General features: G+C 33.8%; 1 protein-coding gene across 1 annotated transcript in view; it reads left to right on the top strand.

Annotated features, from left to right (window-relative positions):
* The first annotated feature begins 1337 nt into the window (after window positions 1-1337).
* Window positions 1338-20894, top strand: part of LOC145691855 (alpha-tocopherol transfer protein-like) — a 32586-nt gene continuing 13029 nt past the window's right edge. The window contains exons 1-4 of the mRNA XM_081767167.1: window positions 1338-1479; window positions 9235-9394; window positions 10638-10887; window positions 16258-16368. Of these exons, the coding sequence (XP_081623293.1) occupies window positions 1341-1479; window positions 9235-9394; window positions 10638-10887; window positions 16258-16368 (660 nt within the window). The 5' untranslated portion in view covers window positions 1338-1340. The remainder of the gene's footprint in view (window positions 1480-9234; window positions 9395-10637; window positions 10888-16257; window positions 16369-20894) is intronic.

Raw genomic sequence — 20894 nt, 5'->3', positions numbered from 1 at the left:
ATGAAAGGCGAGACTCATCCAAAACGATATTTCTTTGTTTTCGTACGAACGCAGGTTAAGAAACTAACACAAAAGCATTCATGCAATATAGAACAACTTCTTAATTTGTTTCAAGATAGCTGTTGAAACAATGAATGTTTCGTATCTATTTAAACATTGAAAGTAAAATAGAATTAACAGTAGAAGTTTCGCATACAATACCATATTTACTTTCCTGATACGAATTTTCACCTACCTTACCCTTCCTCTTCGTTTCCAAGGGATATTCTTTACTCCTTCGCTATATTCACTGCTTCACAAACGCATGTATGAAACGCAAGTAAGATATTTGCTTTTCTTATGTTCTATAGAATGGGTTTGGCGGCACATCTTTTGCAAAAAATAAAATAAATAAAAAAGAAAATAAAAATAAAAATAAAAATAAAAATAAAAATAAAAATAAAAATAAAAATAAAAATAAAAATAAAAATAAAAATAAAAATAAAAATAAAAATAAATAAATAAATAGATAAAAAACGATTAAAACTTTCGGATAAATATACCGCAAAGTTGTGGTTCTGTAGATTAAAAGAAGAGAAATTTGCACTATACTTCAGTTAAACTTATTGAACAAATTTCAATTACAAAGGTGTAGATACTGGCCAAACTCGCCTTAATAAGTTGATAACATTTTAATAAGACTCAAATTGTTATTATGCAGCATGTTTATGTGGCGGAGAAGACAAGTAGCGACCATGATTATTTATTTTCACATACATTCAATTATCCACGTTCACTATGTATAACTAAGCGTAAAGTCATAAATAAACAAATGCGTAAAAGAGTATATATCTATCATTTGTAAATAATGTGACTCAACTTATTTTGTAAGTTGTAATTATTGTTGGTTATTATAGTAGAAGTTATATAATTGATTGAAAAAAATGGATGTTGATAATTAGTAGTAACTCGTATAGAGAATTAGGGTTCCAATATCGTTAATTATGATTCAAAAGATTCCTGTTTAAAGGATGTAGTCTTCTCCTCGTGTGTAACTATATTTCGTAAAATCTGCTTCCTTCCTCATAAACTATGTTTTAATATGTAATAGTTCTTGTAAACCTGGTGTGTCATTTCTGTATTGTTGCGTGCTATTTACAGCAAGATAATTTTAAGTTCTATTATTTTTAAAGAAAAGAAATAAATATTTATTTAATAACTGATCTTTTCAGTGACAAGTTTTAATAGATACAATATACATTTAGTCTGATAAATTGTAAAAAATAATAACTATTTAGTAGTAGTTATTTATTAACATAACTTATTTTTTGTGGTTTACTCAACAGAACCAGTCATACATAATGTATTTTGATCCTTTGAGCCAAGAAGATATAAGACGATATGCAGAAGAAAGGAACGAAAATGCTAAAAGTTTGGAGAACGATTTGGAACATTTGATGAATTGGATGAGTAAACAGCCTCATTTTCCGACAGGCATAGGTAACATTTACCTTATGAACAAATGTAGTTTTCATTCGTTCTAGTTCTTACTTTTAATTGAGTTTCTCATTCATTATATAATTCCAAAACTTAGTATTATAATATCATTCTTACTACTTCCTATTCTGGTTTTTAACACGCTGCAGTAAAATATAGTTTATTTAATGAAGCATACTACAGTAGTTATATTTTCTTAGATATACTTGTATTTTACAATTCTTTTAGCATTTCTCAGAATTCTGAGATGAGTGATGATTTGAGAGGACATTCAATAAAAAAGGGAGGGAATTAAACTTCCAAAATACTGGTAGCACATAGTGAGCAACATCAAAGATATGGCCCCGGGGGAGAATTAATAAACTATCTCGGGGATTTACTCTCAGGGTGCCTCTGAAGTCATTACTAGTTGAAGAAATTGAAAAGTAATTTAAAATTTCTTTCCACAATTATTTAGTATTTTGAACAACTAACTTTGTTCAAAAAGTAAACATTGTTCTCAGTTTGCTGAGAATTTCGATAATAATTTTCAAATCAACTGAGTCATGAGTTTTGTGGTCGTATGATCATTAATAACAAGTTGACTGCCATGAGCATCATATGTGGTTCTCACCTTACGTTTGTCTGGGGCCATATATGATGCTCATCCTTGATATCACAAATTACTAACTTATCCAGGTTCTTGAGCATCATATATGATGCTCATTGTCACAAATTACTCTGAGACAATGAGAATCACATAAAGTGCTCGGCTCCCATTGGTACATTTTCGGGAGAAACAAGATATCGCAACAAAAATGTGATATAACTATCCATAATCGAGCCAAAGGTAAGATAAAATTTATGGCCTCTTGGGACCAGTACCCTCAAATCACCTTGGCAGTTAAAGGCATTCTCAAATATGCTTACAATTTAAGTATTTTGTACTTACTTGGAAAATTCTGAAGTATGCAAATAAATTACTTATTACATTTGTGAAACAATGACAGACTTTTGGAATTTGCATACTTGATATAAAAACCGGAAGTACTATATCCATAGCTTTCGGCTGCAACAGAGAGAAAATGTGAGAAATGGAACATGTTCATCTCAAGCTGAATCCGCTTCAAAAACAGTTTATTACTACCTCTTGCAATCAGGTGCGCAACCAGAAATTTTTGTACGGTGGAATCCGAAATTTGAGGGTGATCCAATACTACGTCTATGTAGTATGCGTTTTTCTACCAATCTATTCTGTTCTAAAAATGGTCGGAGTGGTATTATAGGAAAATGAGGAAACGCCCTCTTTTAAAACGTACATACAAATGACTCACAAATTAGGTATATACCTATATTTATCTCTATCTATCTATCTATCTATCTATCTATCTATCTATCTATCTATCTATCTATCTATCTATCTATCTATCTATCTATACAAACCTACACACACACACACACACACACATATATATATATATATATATATATATATATATAGGGTGTCACAGGAGGAAGGGGCGATACTTCATATGAACATTGATCCTAATCTTAACGGTTTGAGAGCTGCAGGTTGTGAACCACTTTTGATTTATGTTGCGTATTGCTCACTCTTAGCTATTCTACAGAGGTGAGACATAAAGGATTTGAAAGGTGATGGAATGGTCTTTCCAGCGGTATACAGCATCCAGCAGTGGTGCTATGAGGGAAGCTATGAGGGCAATTTGATAAAGTTAAGGTTATTTAAAGAATTTGGATGGCAACACTGATTCCAAAATATCCCTCAATAACTTCTCTTCCAAAAACACCACTGCCACATGTTGCATACCGATGGAAAGGTCATACCATCATCTTTCATATCCGGTATGTCTCACCTCTGTATAATAAATACAGGGTAAGCAATAAGCCACATGAATTCAAAAATGGTTCACAACCTGTAGCTCTCAAACAGTTGAGATTAGGGTCCATATTCATATGAACATTTTTGCTTAGAATCATCCATACTACCATTTTCCGAAGCATTGCCCCTTCCTCACGGGACACCACATATATATTTGGTAATGTTTGTAATATGGCAGAAGGACAGAATTGCAAAATTTCTAGTAAATATTAAAACATTATTTGACAACCAATATTATAGAAAGTTATACTGATATCTAATTTATTCTCTGTTAGAGTTTGCTTGCAATATATATATATATATATATATATATATATATATATATATATATAGTTTTGGAAACTAAAAATACTAATATTCCTGCAATTACTCATATTTAACAAAACATTTTATTTTATCTCACTATGTCCATTGTATGTATATATCTTATTTTTATTATATATGCAGTTCTTTATTATCAGATATATTGACACATGTCAAAAGTATCTATATCTGCAATAATTAGTCGAATCCATAAGAATATTCCGTTTAAATGCGCCTTTCGGGTCAGAGTAGAATAAAGAGTGCGTGAAAATGTCAACCATTTCAAATATATGGGAAGTATTTTGGCGAAAGACGCATACTGACCAAAGAGATTAGGTCGAGAATTGCTATAGCCAATGAAGCATTCAAGAAGAAAAGGTCGCTGTTGTTAACTAGCAGCCTTAATATTGGACTAACGAAGAAATTGATTTAGTGTTATATATGGAGTATTTCGCTTTATGGTTCAGAACATCGGCGCAAATCTGTTTCAACATATGGGGGACGGGCAAGACTGTTCCTACATTATATATATATATATATATATATATATATATATATATATATATATATATATATATATATATATATATATATATATATATATATATGTATGTATGTATATATATATATATGAGCGATTCTCGAAATATCTATGAAGTTGAAAAACAATAGTAATCCTTCTTACCATTTCTTAGAATGTCATTGACTTTCTATTTTCTTATGCTCTTTGTTCAGAAATAATACTGTATTTGTCAAATTTCATTCCATGTAAGAACTACGTCCTTTTGTTCTTTCTTTCGTCCTTTTTACTTTTCTGTTTGTTTTTCTTGATGTTACTTTCTTTCGTTTCCCTTATGATGCTTTATCGACCGTTGTCAGTTGATTCAAGTCGCCCGTCATCAGTAACACTAAAACTAAGAGGAGTTTATAAGCGAAACTGCTGTTCCACACCAACTTGCACGGATATCAACATGACGGGACTTTAGCTATTATAACAAAGGGAAATTATATCATTTAGTTATTTTTAAAAGAAGGAAATGTATGAATTAAAGAAAATCAAAACGGGGGAATACTTAGCCCGGGAAATTAGGTAGGCCAAGAGGATGCTTCCATTTTCTTGTATGAATAAAATAAAGGGTTAGATTCACTCCTAAATATTTGTACCATATCATATAGGATTTATCGGTTTGCAATTCTTGATATTATAACTTCAATTTATGCATAAATTAAAATATATTTAATTCTCAAACTCAGGTGGGCAATTGCCCACTTCCTTTCCTGTGTTGGGCATAGCCCCTCGAAACAAAATCCTAAATACGCCATTGGTTGTCTTCAACATTGGGAGGTGGGCAGATTTGAGGTTTATTCTAGGGAAGGGAGATGAAACTCATATTACAGTAGATGAATCTGATTTCTAAGGTGAACCTGTTGTAGAGTACATTATATATTGGGCGATGTAGATTAAGTAGTAGTACATATCAGTATTACAAACCAGTGCCGTGAACACATTCTGAAATCTGAATACATGCATATATATAATTGGTATGTTTCTAATTAGGCATCCACAAAGATACACGTTAAAATTGTTTTATAATAATATAATAATATAAATAATGACCTCCCCAAAACCATGAAGAAATAATATCAATTATGTATGACGCAACAATACTATTATTTGAGCAAAATGATCATAATCTCAATAGCATTACAGGAATTGTTACAGAAATCTGACGCATGTCATATACTCTTTAGTTAACAGATGTAACCTTAAGATTATAGAGAAAAATATTAAAGCAATTAAATTCTTTTCTTTGCTTACGAAGCATCCGCTCTAAAAAGAAAAGCTCGGACACGCGGAAATACGTAAGAACAAACCATGGTTCAGCCAGAAATGCATTAAACTAGCAGAGAAAACGGGCAAAATTACGTTGGTTACAAAATTCGAATGAAATAGCCACACGGAATTTCGTAGACATCAAGAGGGAAACTTTCAAAACTTCTAGAACAAAGAAACGCGATTTTTTGAAAGCTAAAATTAACGAACTTGAACATAATAGTAAAACTAAAAAACATTCGGGCCATGCAAAGGGATCAACGAATATAAGAAATGATATCAACCTCGTGCTTATGTTAAAGAAAGCTGACGGAACAGTTCTCACTGATACACACAGCATTTTAAATAGAATGATTGATTTCTTTGCCGATTTGCTTAACACGCAGCCAAAAACTAATGTACATGGAGAAAGGAAAATACACACGACAGAACCGTATATTCCAGAACCCAACCGAATAGAAGTAGAAACCGCTGTAAAGAAATTAATGAAACACAAATCTCCGGGTGTAGACGAAATCCCAGCTGAGTTAATTTTAGTTGGAGGCGAAAAATTGTGGAACAATATACACAAACTCATCCTCCTTAACTGGAACAAGGAAACATTGCCACAAGAGTGGAAAGAATCAATAATTGTTCCAATCCACAAGAAAGGCGACAAAACTGACTGAAATAATTATCGCGACATCTTTCTTCTGTTAACATCCTATAAAATCCTTTCAAATATTTTATTCGCAAGATTGACCCCATAAGCAGATGAAATTATTGGAGATTATAAGTGCGGATTTAGACGAAATCGCTCAACTATCGACCGAATATTTACCATTCGCCAAATACTCGAAAAGAAGTGGGAATACCATACCCCGGTACATCAACTATTTATTGATTTTAGAAAGGCTTTACGATTCGGTTAAGAGAGAAACATTGTACAACGTTGTAACAGAATTGGAATACCGGAAAAGCTAATTAAATTAATTAAGGCATGTTTAAATGAATCCGAAAATAATGTCCGGGCAGGAAAGTTTTGTTCACGTGCTTTCACGTCGAGAATAGCCTGAAACAAGGAGATGCGTTGTCGCCATTATTATTCAACTTTGCCCTGGAATACGCTATAAGGAAAATCAAAGATAATAGCCAGGCCTTGAGTTAAACGGTGTTCACCAGATTATGTCGTATGCTGATGATATAAAATTTAATAGGGGATGATAGGAGAACAAAGAAAGAAATACAGAAGTCTTATTAAACGTTTGCAGGGACATGGGATTAGAAGTAAATGCAGAGAAAACTAAACACATAGAAGTGCGTCGGGTTCGTAATACGGCAAATTATGAATGCAATAAAATCTTAAATAATACTTTTGGTAAAGTGGATACTTTCAAATATCTAGGATTAATATTAACAAACGAAAATCGAATTCAAGAAGATATTAAATGTCGAATAAATACAGGAAATTCGTGTTATTATTCAGTTCAAAATCTCTTGTCGTCGCTAATTCTGTCGAGAAATTTGAAGCTTAATATATATAAAATGATAATCATGCCTGTTGTTCTGTATGGTTTTGAAATATGGTCGCTTACTCTGAGGGGAGAACATAGACTGAAAGTATTTGAGAACAAGATTCTAAGACGAATATTCGGACCCAAGAGGAACGGGAATGAGGAATGGCGGAAACTTCACAAGAGGGAACTACATAATTTATACGGATGACCAAACATTGTTAGGGTTATCAAGTCTAGGAGGCTTAGGTGGGCATGTCATGTAGCTAGGATGGAAGAAAGTAGAAACGCTTTCAAAGTCTTGACTGGAAGACCAATCGGAAAACAACCATTAGGAAGACGAAGGCGCAGATGGGAGGAAAATATGAAGATGGATCTCGCATAAATAGGAATCCAAAGTAGAAACTGGATCCAGTTGGCTAAGGACAGAAGTCAGGAGAGGTTTTGTGAACGCGGCACTGAACCTCCGGGCTCCATAGGCCATAGGGTTAGTTAGCTTACGAAGCTTGAGTAGATGCCTAGACTGATACTACAAATAGATGAAATGCCCATTGACTGAAAAGATGGGTTCTACTGACATTGGGTAGTCTATATACTCTTCGTATGCTAGGGCCTAGGGGAGAAAAGGAGATAAGATTTCACATCAGGTTACGTCACGCACACTCTCACATCTTTATTTTCATTAAAAATGGAAAAGCCAAGAGAAACCAATATCATCTCCTTTCCTATGTGGCAGTCGAACACAAATAACCACACTTATCTGCAAAAATCACTTTTCAAATCGAATTATTGGGAGATACTCCAGTTCCAATGTTGGGGGGACATTTCTCCCCATTTTCCCGGAATTTATGCCCGTACCTACAGCTGAGACAACTTTCCAGCATGAGAAAAGGGCCAAATTCTGTGCCAGCATTTATTGCAATTTGTGCTCAGTAGCAGAAGTGGAATTATTACATACTGATGAGACTACTAAATGCACTACAGCACGAAGTTCAGAATGAAATACTACAGAATACGATTATTTTTAAAAGATGGAAAAGCCAATAGAAATCAATTTTATCTCACATTCCTTTGTGGCATTCGGACACATCATGACACTTATCCCAAAAAGCAATTTCTACGTTCGATTATTGGGGGGGGGGACAGTTCCCCCAGGTCCAAGATTGGGGGACCTGTTCCCCTCGTTCCCCCGGGATTTGCGTCAGTAGTTGAAAGGTTTGGACATTACGGAAGTAAAATAAGCAATGTTTACAAAGCTTCAAAATGGGCAGGAAGAGTTAGAAACGAAGATGTTTTAAAACAGATAGAACAGAAGAGGACGCTTCTAGTCTCCATACGTCGTAGAAAGGCCAATTGAATTGGAGACCTCTTGCAAAGAAATTGCCTTTTTCGTATCTCCACAGACGAAAACATGAAAGGAAAGCTGGAAATAGGAAGAAGAGAACAAGCGATGGGTTATTTGAAAGATAGAAAAAAATATTGGAGTTAAAACAGAAAGCTGAAAATCGAGAAACTTGGAAGAAACATTTCCAGGCTCACACTGAATATATATATATATATATATATATATATATATATATATATATATATATATATATATATATATATATATATATATATATATAAACTGATTAGTTTCAGGACCTATCACAAGGCAGAATACTTAATAACATAATAATAAATATCGACTGATAGAAAACTGTTTAGCATACTTTCCAATATCGCCAAATTAACTGTTGCCAACGCAACATAATGTTAAATTTTTTAAATGACACTACGACAGATTGTATTTCAAATCTGCACATTAAACCAAAACTTCCAATACATTTAATATTCAATGTAACAAACGGAGGGCTCTATAACATCACAAATTCTATAAGTATTCAAATTTCGGAGGTCTCTACAGGAATAGCGTAATTCTCACTACTATTTCATTTGTTAATTTACTTTGTGTTAAGAGTGCTTCCATATTTCCATATTAATACATCAGGACACCCAACAAAAATTTACAGTAAATTTATTGTAACATATTGTAAAGAAGTAATAACATTTCGGAATATTCTAGGTGAACTGTCATCTCTGAGAAACCTGACTAAAATAAACATCTCTACCGTATTTCATTGGTATTATAACGTGTATAGTAGTACTACCTCCTTCCCTTCCACATAAAAAATAATCTATCATGATTTCATTTGATATTACGATCTTTTTGCCATTTACATAAGTGTGTTATTTTTTTTTTTTTTCAGATAAAGATGTCCTTATTTGCTTCCTACGACAGACGAAATTCAGTCTTCAAAAAGCAAAAGACAAGATTGATGCATACTTTTTGCTAAGAGGAATCTTAAATGAGTATTTTGCATCTTTAGATCCACTCTCACCAGCAATCGTTGAAGCAAGTAAACACCAGTAAGAAATCTCTATTATCACTTTATCTTTTTATACTCAGTATCTATAATTATCAATTTAATAGAAACGCTTTAAAAAGTCATGAGGAGCGGTGATTTTGCATGTTGCAACATATATACCATATCCAATACATGTACTGAGGGTAGAATTCTTTTTAAGTTAAAAGGTAACGTAATTTTTGAAGTTAAGACATTTTTGAGGTTATAAATGTTTTTGTTCTTAATGGAGTTTTGATCAAACTTAACAAGAGTGATAAATCTAAAACTTCACATACTTTGAGTATAACTGTATATATACATCACACATTTGGGTTATAAGAGGTATTAAAATAGCTTCTGTTTATATGAGTTTAACACCAAGTGTAAGACTTTTTGTTAAACCTAACAAAATATTGATGGGGTTAAAACTTCACATCCTTCAGATATGGGAGGGTATGTAATACAGACCACTCGAACTATCAATAGAAGTTCATTAGACCACAAGTAATGACAATTCTCTTACTTTACCCATGAAAGAGAATGGAATGGTCAACACAAACTTCCAGAGGTTTTCTAGTTGTATCTTCTTCCTACGAAATTTAAGAAGGCTCAATGTACTCATGCTTTAAATTAACGAGCTTTGCTATGGTAACCCTTCTAGAAAAAACGGTTAGGCCATGGTACAACTCCAAAATTTATGTTTGATCTTAAATATGTCTGGCTCACGCAAATTCACTCCAAAACATTTGCTGACAAAGTGGCTATAGTTCCACATATATTAGTACTCTTATGTGTAGCGCTTGATTCACCAGTCGTAAGGCGTCACCTTTGTTTGCCAATAAAACAAGACATGGTGGCTATATAGAAAGTAGCCATTAATACGTATTTTTCACTTCAATTTCGTTTTTCGGTACCCACTTTTAACTTGTAAATTATTTTGAGAATCTACCTTATGTTTATAAAAATGGATTATTTGCATAGAGCTCTCGGTGTCCTTTGGAAAATATTTGTTTCGTCAAATGCTTATCGAGGAATGTTCAGAATTATTATTTTTCTCTTTTCCCGTATCCTGTAACAATAAGACGATAATATTATTGCTGATTCTATTTTACGTTGACCGCGAATCTCACGTAACTAAATTTCCAATTTTGTTTTTGTGGCCATTTAACGCGAACATACACATGTGCTTGAATCGTTTTTTGCAATAACATAGTTTGACTTCTTGGTACATAATGAAACTATTAATTATTTTATTTCCTTTGCAGAATTATATTCCCTTGTCCCACATTAACACCAGATGGTTACCGAGTCATCGTCACGAATTTTGGAATAGATCCAGAAATATATGACTTTGACGTTGTATTCAAGAGACATATAATTCTCTTTGATATGCTGTATAAGGAAGATTTTCATCGTGTAGGATCTATTTATATAGTAGACTTCTCTGAATTCAGAATAGGACATTTGATGAAGATTACCATTCCGAAAATCAAGAAATTCGTAAGATACATTTTGGTAAGTAAATTAAACGAACAATGTATTAATATAACATATCTAATGGAATACCCTTTTTCAAAATTTATTTTTAAATACATGTACTGCATATTTAACAGAATAAAAATTATTAACTGAAATTTAGAGTTACATCTGATTCTACGTTCTAACGTATTGCATACATCATTACTGTTTTCTATAAATTACTTTCATAATTATCAATATAATACGTTGATAAATTATAATGGCATCTACAGAACAAACAATAGCAAATAATATAGTTATGGTTTATAATATTAAATTAAGTTACTACGAAATGTTATAGTGATTTTGACACGCATTTTCTAAAACCTTGTAAATGTATAAAATGGAATCCCTATTCTCCAGCGAGAAATGAGTGAATTCTTCAATTTTAGATATGCTAAGTTCTCAGATTTTAAGTTACAACAGTAAGTACTACTGAAAATGTAGTAGTAGCAAATGTCTGCTTCTATACTTTCGTCGAGTTTCCTCCAAAGATGGCGGTGATGGCATTACGAACAATACATGAAAAGTGATGACAGAACCGTTAACTTATATGACAGCTGATTTTATTTTTTAAATTAAATTTTCTATATTTTACATATGATCAAAAAGATTGCACAAGCAGTAACGCAGATAGGATTGTTAGCGAAGATGTGTTATTTCCAAGAAAAAATCGTGAAAAATTTAATTTGTAATCATAAAAATTAGTGCTGTACGAAAGTCATTCTACTTATGGAAGTGAAACTGATACTTTATTATATTCTTATTAAGCCCTTTATTATGATTCTATAAAGACAACAGCACAACATGGATAATGAAATATAGACTAAAGTTATCATAAAATTTGAAATTTTAATTTCCGTTGACCTAAAGTATTGTTTAAATACAAGGCATATGCAGTCGTTATCTCATGTCGAGTGAACAAGACAACATGCATGAGGGTAAATTCCAATATGTAAATTTTGAGAAAAAATAAAATGTAACTTTAGTGGCTTTGAAAAGTGTGATTTGTTTCGAATAATAATTATGTTTTTATTTTAGTAAAATAAATTTTTATATAAGCTATTTGTAAACTGTATATGTAAAAATATACAATGTTAACTAATAGATTGTTATCTTTTCCTAACTATGTCACACATACTCTTTACGCACTCAATACTTATAAATCTTTCACTAATAATCTGACATATAGTATAACTTTTTCATGAAAAATCCATACGGAATAATTTACTTTTGACAGAGCTTTCATCGATAATTTTCTCAAAACGAATCAGGCAGTTTGTTCATGTATCACAGATAAATATTTTATTAATAACTCTATAAAGATGGATGAACACTTTGTCATGAAAATATTCAAAAGGAGGTCGTTTATTCTTGGCGACATTTTTAGATAATTTTCTCAAATATGACTCGTGTAATTTTGTTGATAGATTACAAAATAATTACAATAGCAATCCTAATAAAGGGTGAAAACAATTTCTCGAGAATTCGAGAAATTGTGAGTTTTCTTCATACAAAGCTTTCTGAAAACATCTTATAATTTTGTTCATGTTTCATAAGTGTCACAGCATTAACTGCATTATAACTTTATTTAGTATAAGAAATTGGAGGAAGAAAGTTTTTTGCGGCAGCCTCTACTTTTTACTTTTTAAGTTTTTTCTCCTTTTTATATAGTTGCTTACTAGTCATTTTACAAGCCGATGCTTGGAGGTTATTAAAATAATTTTTTAACTCAATACACTAGATAAGGATCCTGAAACTCTAACCATCAACTTTTGTAAATTAATACTCATGCTGTAATCATATCACTACATTGTGACCTTTTCTATTTAATAGGTTTTATTTCCGAAGGTTTTAAGATAAATATGAGTAACAATTTGTTCTTGTGGTGCTAGATAATTGATATTACATTTAATGTTTTAATTGTAGCTCTTTGCAAGCTGGTTTTTCTTACTTCACACTTGTTCTGCTTTCTACACCATTGCAAATATTCTTCCTGTGACAAGAAGCATGCAAATATTAATAATCCAAATTTGTTTTGGGGTTGCAAATGTTTGATTCTTTTTATTCTTATATTGACTACCACGTCTATCCGAAAAGTTAATAATGAGCGTGTAGAGACATACTCCTACCTATTGTCCTTATTCTTAATTCAGTTTACAATAACCACTTTCATATTTTCCAGTGCTCCAATCAATTTCTGATTTTTAAAATATTTTGTTATATTTGTATTCATGTTGGTGATCAACTTTATTTAATTTTCAAAATTACCTTTTTTATTTGAATGTTTAGCTTTTTGTAAGGTGTAAGTCATTCAGCACTAAGATAGAAATAATAAATTAAAATAATATAGTATATGATTCAAGTTCGTTAAGAATTTAGTTCAGAAACAAGTGGTTGAAACAAGTCCTTTCACAGTCAAATATCACATAAGTATTTGGTCTAGGAATTAATTCGTGCGGTTGGTACGCACACATTGAAGCTGTAGTACAAACACAAAATACATAAATACCTTAAGAAAAATATTGTCCATCGCTAGCCACCACTTTCGCCCATCTGTCAGGCAATGTACGGATTCCTTGGCGAAAGAAGTCCTCATCCTTGGAAGCGATCCAGTCAGAGACCCATGTTTCGATATCTTCTGAAGAAGTAAACCGCTGTCCAATCAAATCGTTGTTCATGCAATCGAACAAGTAGTAGTCCGAAGGAGCAACGTCTGGTGAATACGGCGGGTGGGGTAAAACTTCCCATCCGACATTTTCTAAATAGGTTTTGACCGGTTTTGCGACATGTGGGCGAGCGTTATCATGTTGAACAATAAGTTTATCATGTCTGTTCTCCCATTCTGGTCGTGTTCTGGCCAGAGCTTGCTTCAAACGCATTAATTGTCGTCGATAACGTTCTCCATTCATAGTTTCACCCGGTTGCAGCAGCTCATAGTACACCACACCTTTCATATCCCACCATATGCACAGCATAACCTTTGCACAGTGAATATCTCGTTTTGGTTGTGATGGACCTGGTTCACCTGGTTTCACCCAGGCCTTTTTTCGTTTAGGGTTCTCGTAATGGATCCACTTCTCATCACCCGTAATAATTCGATGCAGAAACCCCTTTCTGCTCTGTCGTTGAAGCAGCAATTCGCAAATGGTTTTTCGTCTTTCAACGTCTCTGTCTTTCAATTTATGTGGAACCCAATGTGACATCTTTTGAATCATTCCCATGGCTTTGAAGCGTTTGGAGACTGTTGTTTGATCAACGCCTAATGCTGCTGCAAGTTGTTCCTGCGTTTGACACGAATCCTGCTCGAGCAATGCTGTCAATTCTTCGTCTTGAAATTTTTTTGGCTGTCCAGCTCGCTCTTGGTCTGCGAAGCCGAAATCACCACTTCTAAACCGTGCAAACCACTTCTGACACATTCGCTCAGCTAGAGCATGGTCACCATACACTTCCACCAAAATACGATGACTTTCAGTCGCACTTTTCTGCATGTTAAAGTAATGCAGCAGGACACCCCGCAAAAACACTTTATCAGGCACAAATTGCGCCATGTTCACTTAACTACAAACTGGTGTTGTTGACGCTTTAATCCACTGCCCTATACTACGAACGATACGCGATGACAGGGGTTTGCAACGCATGTGTGGATACACGGAACTGTGGGACGCTCCGTTCGTTGCGCCATCTCTTGTCCACCCGCACGAATTAATTCCTAGACCAAATATATAAATTAATTTGATATACCATCAGAGGTATCATACATCGCAAAAATTAACAAATTTCATTCTTTTTTTAAATATAAAAAATGTCGAAAAATTGTATCAGTGTACTTTAGTTATAGTAACTATAGTACCATATGAAAATATAAGAGAAATTAAATTTGATAGTTCACTTCTTCATTACAAACCTCAGCTCAAAAAACTACAACTAGAAACTTTGGTACTAAACTTAGCGAGTAATTTTCATCTATTAGAATTCATTTAGTATGCTTTTATGCTAAGAGGCAACATTAAGGAAGAGAAGTGCTCAAGAAAATGGGGTTTATTGGTGTGTTTGTCAATAGTCCAGTCCTAACATACACAAGTCTACGCTAACGTTTGCAAACTTCTAAAATATACACTTTTATATCATCATTGCACGTATAGGGTAATAGTATAAAAGAACGTTTTTAAAAATAAAAATAGTGAATCAACCCTCATTCACGAAAAGCAACTTTATATAGATTGACAGATTTTTAAAGCATTTATTATGGTATTTGAAACCACGTATGATATAGAGATATTAAATCTTTCGTACAAGTTAAGTACGGCCTAGCATACAAAATATGACTGCTAAATAGTGTTTGTTTTTAGGCAAAATTATCTCTTATTGCATTAAATACATTTGTTCTGTCAGGAGACTACAATTTCGCTAAACATGTTGGGTAAGGATATTTTTTTCATAAGTCACCGCGAAGTGTAAAGACTGAGGGAGCAAAGGCAAACGAGTGGCATAATGTTAGGGCGTCGAAATCACATAGTCTTACAATACTGCAGAGAAGTGCTTAGGTGTTAGGGTACATAAGATGTGTGGAGTGCTAATCTTATGGAGGCATATATGGAAATCACGTTCTACCTTATTACAATAATCATACATTTGATGGTTGTATAAAAGTTCCTTTGACTAAAGTAATATATTTTGTGTCCATATTTAGCATATATTTGTAATAATTTCTTTACAATGTAAATATATTTCATTGGATTATTTAGAGCTGTCTCTACTGAAATCACATAAACAAAATACATTATTATCTACGTATAACCATTCTTTTCTGAAAAAAATCTTCCAATGCGGAACAAAGGAACTTGTTTGGAGAAACGAATTGATGAATTTGTTAATTTTCTGCAGACAGTATATTTTACATGCTATTTTTCGAAGAAGAAGAAATTCAACGATTGCATAAGTTTTAGTAATTTACAGGATATTTCGTTTTCTTCAGAGAAAGTGGTATTTAATTCATTAAAAAGTAACCAAGTTATTTTCTATTTTAAAGCAAAACGAATATATAGTGCATATTTACCTTAAAATAATATATAAGAAGGAAATGATGGTAATATATCATTACTTTAATAATTTCTACTTACAACTTACCATTTCTTTATGATTCCCAATTCAGTTTGTGGAAATAATTTAAAATATGCACTGTAAGTATCAATCAACTTACTTATTTTAAAAAAAATCGATTGTAAGTTACGTATTCATTAATATTTTATCCATATTTCATAATAATAATAATAATAATAATAATAATAATAATAATAATAATAATAATAATAATAATAATAATAATAATAATAATAATAATAATAATAATAATGTTTTAAACAGGAAGGATCTCCAGAAAGGTTTAAACACTTTATTTGCTTAAATGTGCATCCTCTCGCAGTACAAGTGATACATCTCTTTACGTTACATATGGAGGAGAAACATAAGAAGAAGGTAAGTGTTTTTCACATCTTATTTATTTTCTTTATCTTTATTTTAGTAGGCTACGGTCCAATCTGAGATGAAGGTACTAGGTTTACAATATCTGAAAGAATAATTTCCGTTTCAGGAAATATATATTGATGGTGATAGGCAGGGTCTGTATAACTTTTTGGTGTAGAAATATATGTTCTTTCTTTATTAGTATATACCCACAAAATAATCAACGCAAATATATCTAGATTCTGATGTATCAGGGAAGCTTTAAGGGCTATTCCCAAAGATCGATCTCCATGTTAATAGATTAATCTAGTAATAGAGTCGAAAATTGACCCCATCAGCATCGAAGACCTTCTGCCAACATTCTGGAAGGCCATGGATTCCATCCCAGTAGAACATGGTGGGCCGTGAATCGAAGAAGGTATCAAGTGCATTTTGCACCTCTACCAGGGATTTGAATTGACGTCCTCTCAGATGATTGTTCAAGAAATGGAACAGAAGATAATCGGACGGTGCAATGTCCGGGGAGATGGCGGATGCAATAGTGTTTCCCATCCAAGGCCTAGAATGATGTCCCGGGACATCCTACCCTGGTAGGGTGTACCGTTGTCCTGTAACTGAAGGATCCCTTTGCAATTCTTAAGTGCTGACTCCAGAGTTTTGAGTTTTTCTTCAACACGGTAAGCCGCTGACAGCACACAGTTGCATTGATTCTCTCACCAGTTGGTAGCAGTTCCCGATTCACGATGCCGCAAGCAGTCCACTAAACACACAGTACGACCTTCTTGTGTTGCATGCCGGTTTCGGCTGTTTTGGAACCGGTGCTTGGAATCCTAACCAATGATGACGGCTCTGTGAACCCTCGTAGAGGATCCACTTCTCATCACATGTCAACACCCTGTCCAGAAATGGCTTCTTCCTCAGATCAGACAACAAGGAAACATAGGTATCTGCTCGTGTATCCTTGTGGCCTGGAGTGAAATCATGTGAGACTCATCGACCCAACTTCTAGCTTTCTAAGTTGATGCAGGTGCTGCCAAATGTTTTCTCCACTCACACTGAATTGTAGTTTTAGTTCTAGCCACTGTTCACCTAAATTGCTGCCTGAAGATCTTCATTTCTTCAAGTGTTTCCTCACCGTCCTCAAGATTGTTAAACCACCGCTGCATTATCCGCGTAGTCACGACACCCTCACCAAATGCCTGACATATCTCCCGAACCGCTACAGTGGCGTTTGGTCCCAGTTTGAACTCGTACAGCATATATGCCCTTATTATTGTCTGTCGAGGTCCCATGTTGACTCTGTCCTTACGTAAGTTTACGGTGTAACTGAACTGCCACAACCAGGTAGTGTGTTGGATATACCAATAATAATAACTAAGCTTCGCCTTATCTCTATTCGCATTCAACTCACGGTGTGAAGGCTAATAGATCAGAGACATCCATAAAAACGAGACAACTTTCTTGGCTACCTTTATAGCTCCATTGCACATTGGAGGAAAGTGTTGAAATGGTGGTCGTTAAATCAATTAAATAAGACGAAGAAGATTCATCTTAGTATTATACGACTGATGTGGTTTAACATGCAGGTGGTAAACTACTACGTTTACAAAAATATATTAATCGGAAATGACTCTTATAATGAATAATAAAATGTAGGATAAATTATTGAGAGGTGGTTACTAGGAATAAAATATGTTTTGCGAAAAAAGAAGAGTAAACGTACCAAGAACAGGTGGTAAAATTGTACCCATCTAAATGGAATACGCGACAAAACGTACTAGCGACAAAACGTACCACCGACAAAACGTACCATTTACCCTGAGGGATGCTTGTGAAGGGTTTTCTAAAAACACTTTAAATAATGACAGGCGACAAAACGTACCACTTGCCTGGAGGGCTACTTGCGAAGAGTCTTCCAATCAGCCATCAAATAATGTCAGGCGACAAAACGTACCACTTGATAGGACGGTATATATATCGGCCAAAATGAGGTTAAAAGTTGAACAGATTGGTGGTGAGGAAAGTGCCGATGCAAGACCAAGACTAAGGCTAAGGCTAAGACTAAGACCATACCTGCCAAATTTTCGCCAGACTGAGACCAGCAAGAATCTTGCATATGCAATATTTGAATATTTGCTGATTTCCATCATACTTTATCCAGGCTCTGGACCAGGGACGGATAGTATTAGAGGGGCGCGGGCGCTTTCCCCCAACTTGATTTGCACAGTTTTCTTTCTACAGTAAGTCAATAGTATTAACAATTGACAATTAAAACCTGATATTCTTTCATCAGTATATTATTCTGAATTGTTCAAAGTATTATATGAAGTTCAAGGAGAACGTATACTATATTACAAAATTAGCAGATGTTTTAGTGTACTAGTTTTTGATGCTACTGTATCTATCACTTTTGCATTCGAAATATTTTTTTAATAAATCTTTTTCAATAGACATCAACATAAATGTTTTCAAATGTTCCTGAGACATGGTACTCGTTAGCCTATTTTTAATGTATTTCAGTTTTGAAAAATTTCTTTCACATGTTACCTGAGTTACGGGCAAAGTCAATAAAAATTTGTATGTTGGAAACCTGGATAATTATTACTGCAAAATTTACAATTCTGCAAAATTAAAAAGCAGCACATTGGACAATTTTGCAACACGTTTTGCATTCGCTTTCCTTGTAAACAAATGTATTTTCTCCTAATTCTGAATCACTTGCACCATCAGCACAATCATTTTTTCTCGGTTGTGCTCGTCATCAAGACCGACTTTCAAGGATATCCACGTCCTTCAAAAGTCCAAGAGAATACATTTATAGTATCCTTGGAAATTTCTTTACTGAAGTTTTTCAGAAAATATGTAAGTTTATCGAAAGGCACGTTTGGAAGTTCTGTTACTTGGTTGAAGTGTCTAGGGTCCAAATAGGGTCCATAAGGTACATTGCTTCTTGAATCTTGAAGAAATACTCGAAACTACCATGTCCAATATTGTGTTGTATGCTTCGATGCAGTACCTGGTCATTGGATAGAAGCAGCTTCATCTTCATATTCACAGGAAAAATCTTTGTCCATCTCTGAAGGCGAATTGTCGATAGGTCAATAGAAAAAAGAAATCACGTTCTAAGTCTTCAAATTTGTTATTGGCCCATTCTGCAAAGCTTAATGCTGGATTCTTAACGGATTCAAAATCATCTCTCTACTGTTTCAATTGGAATAGAGTAGTCTGCACCATCCGATAGGACTACACTAGCAGCACCCTCTATTTGGAGATAGTTTGACAGAGAGGTCGTCACTTGAAATATTTTAAGGAACATTTGTGCTATCCGAGTTGTTTTGAACTTGAAAATATATTTTATATATCCTTTCGCTTTACACCTAACTTTTGGTTTGATATTTTTTGTAGAAGCAATTTTCTTAATAATTATGGTCAACTCTGTATACAAAGCACTTTCTGGGTTCGAAAAATGACCAAACTTTTTCTGAAAAACAGTGTGTTTTCTACCATCTTGTTTCCGCAACAACTGTAAGATGCCTTTGTTAATATTTGATCTTCCAAATGCAGATTCGCTGATAAGACTCACGCATAAATATCGCAGTCATTCAGCAGAACAATGACACAGAATCAATGCAATTTTTTGTCAGATCACATATGACATGATTGAGTATATGAGCGTAACACCACGCGTGTAACTGAGTTCCTTAGTGGTTAAGCGGTTAGCGTATGCGCCTTTGTCGTGGGAGACCTGGGTTCGATTCCTGGCGGGATCTCATGTGCTTCGGATTTCCCGTAAATCAGTATGTCCCGTCTCATATAGCCTCGCTGCTAAAAGGGCCGTTAAACTCAAAATCAACTGAATCACACGTGTAACTGATCATAGGTGAATTGAAAAAATCCGAATATTGTCCTTGCATGTTACTTGAGCCATCGGTTGAATTTCCAATACACTTCTTAATATCAAGGTTCAACTTCTGCAGAATTTCCAGCAGTAAACCGCAAGGACACTGGCCTGTGGTAGATATGCATTTTACAATGACAACAATACTTTGTTTAACAACCGTTTTAACAACATACCGTAAAACAACAGAGCACTGCCCTGAAACTACTATATCTTGAGTAGTGTCTAATAGAACAGAAAATATTGAAGCTTGAGAGACTTCTTTCGAAATATCTTCTCTATAAGTGTGCTGATAGCATTCAAAACATAATTCACCGTGTTTAGTAAAAGTTATGCGACCACTATCCTGCTTACTTCCTCGTATATGACTGTTCTCGGTGACCTTATCTAAATTACTTTTAAGCGGAAGATCAAATTTGCTTAAGAAAGGAATAATATCCAAAAAGTTTCCATGATCTATAGTTGTGTCTTTCAGTTTATAGACTGCTACATTTCCTCTGTAAATGAGCCCTCTTTTACCAATGAGTTTCTGCACTTTGACAACTCGATATATTACCTGTCTGTTCTTCTCAACCTTATACTGCCGTTGTTTTACCTGTTCATGAGGAAGTAGTTTCTTAACATTATGTTCTCTATTCTT

The sequence above is a fragment of the Thermobia domestica genome, chromosome 8, assembly GCF_964235325.1.
Source record: "Thermobia domestica chromosome 8, izTheDome1.hap1.1, whole genome shotgun sequence".
NCBI classification, from domain to species: domain Eukaryota; kingdom Metazoa; phylum Arthropoda; class Insecta; order Zygentoma; family Lepismatidae; genus Thermobia; species Thermobia domestica.
The sequence above is the reverse complement of the archived record's forward strand: the minus strand, read 5'-3'. Positions and strand labels throughout refer to the sequence as shown.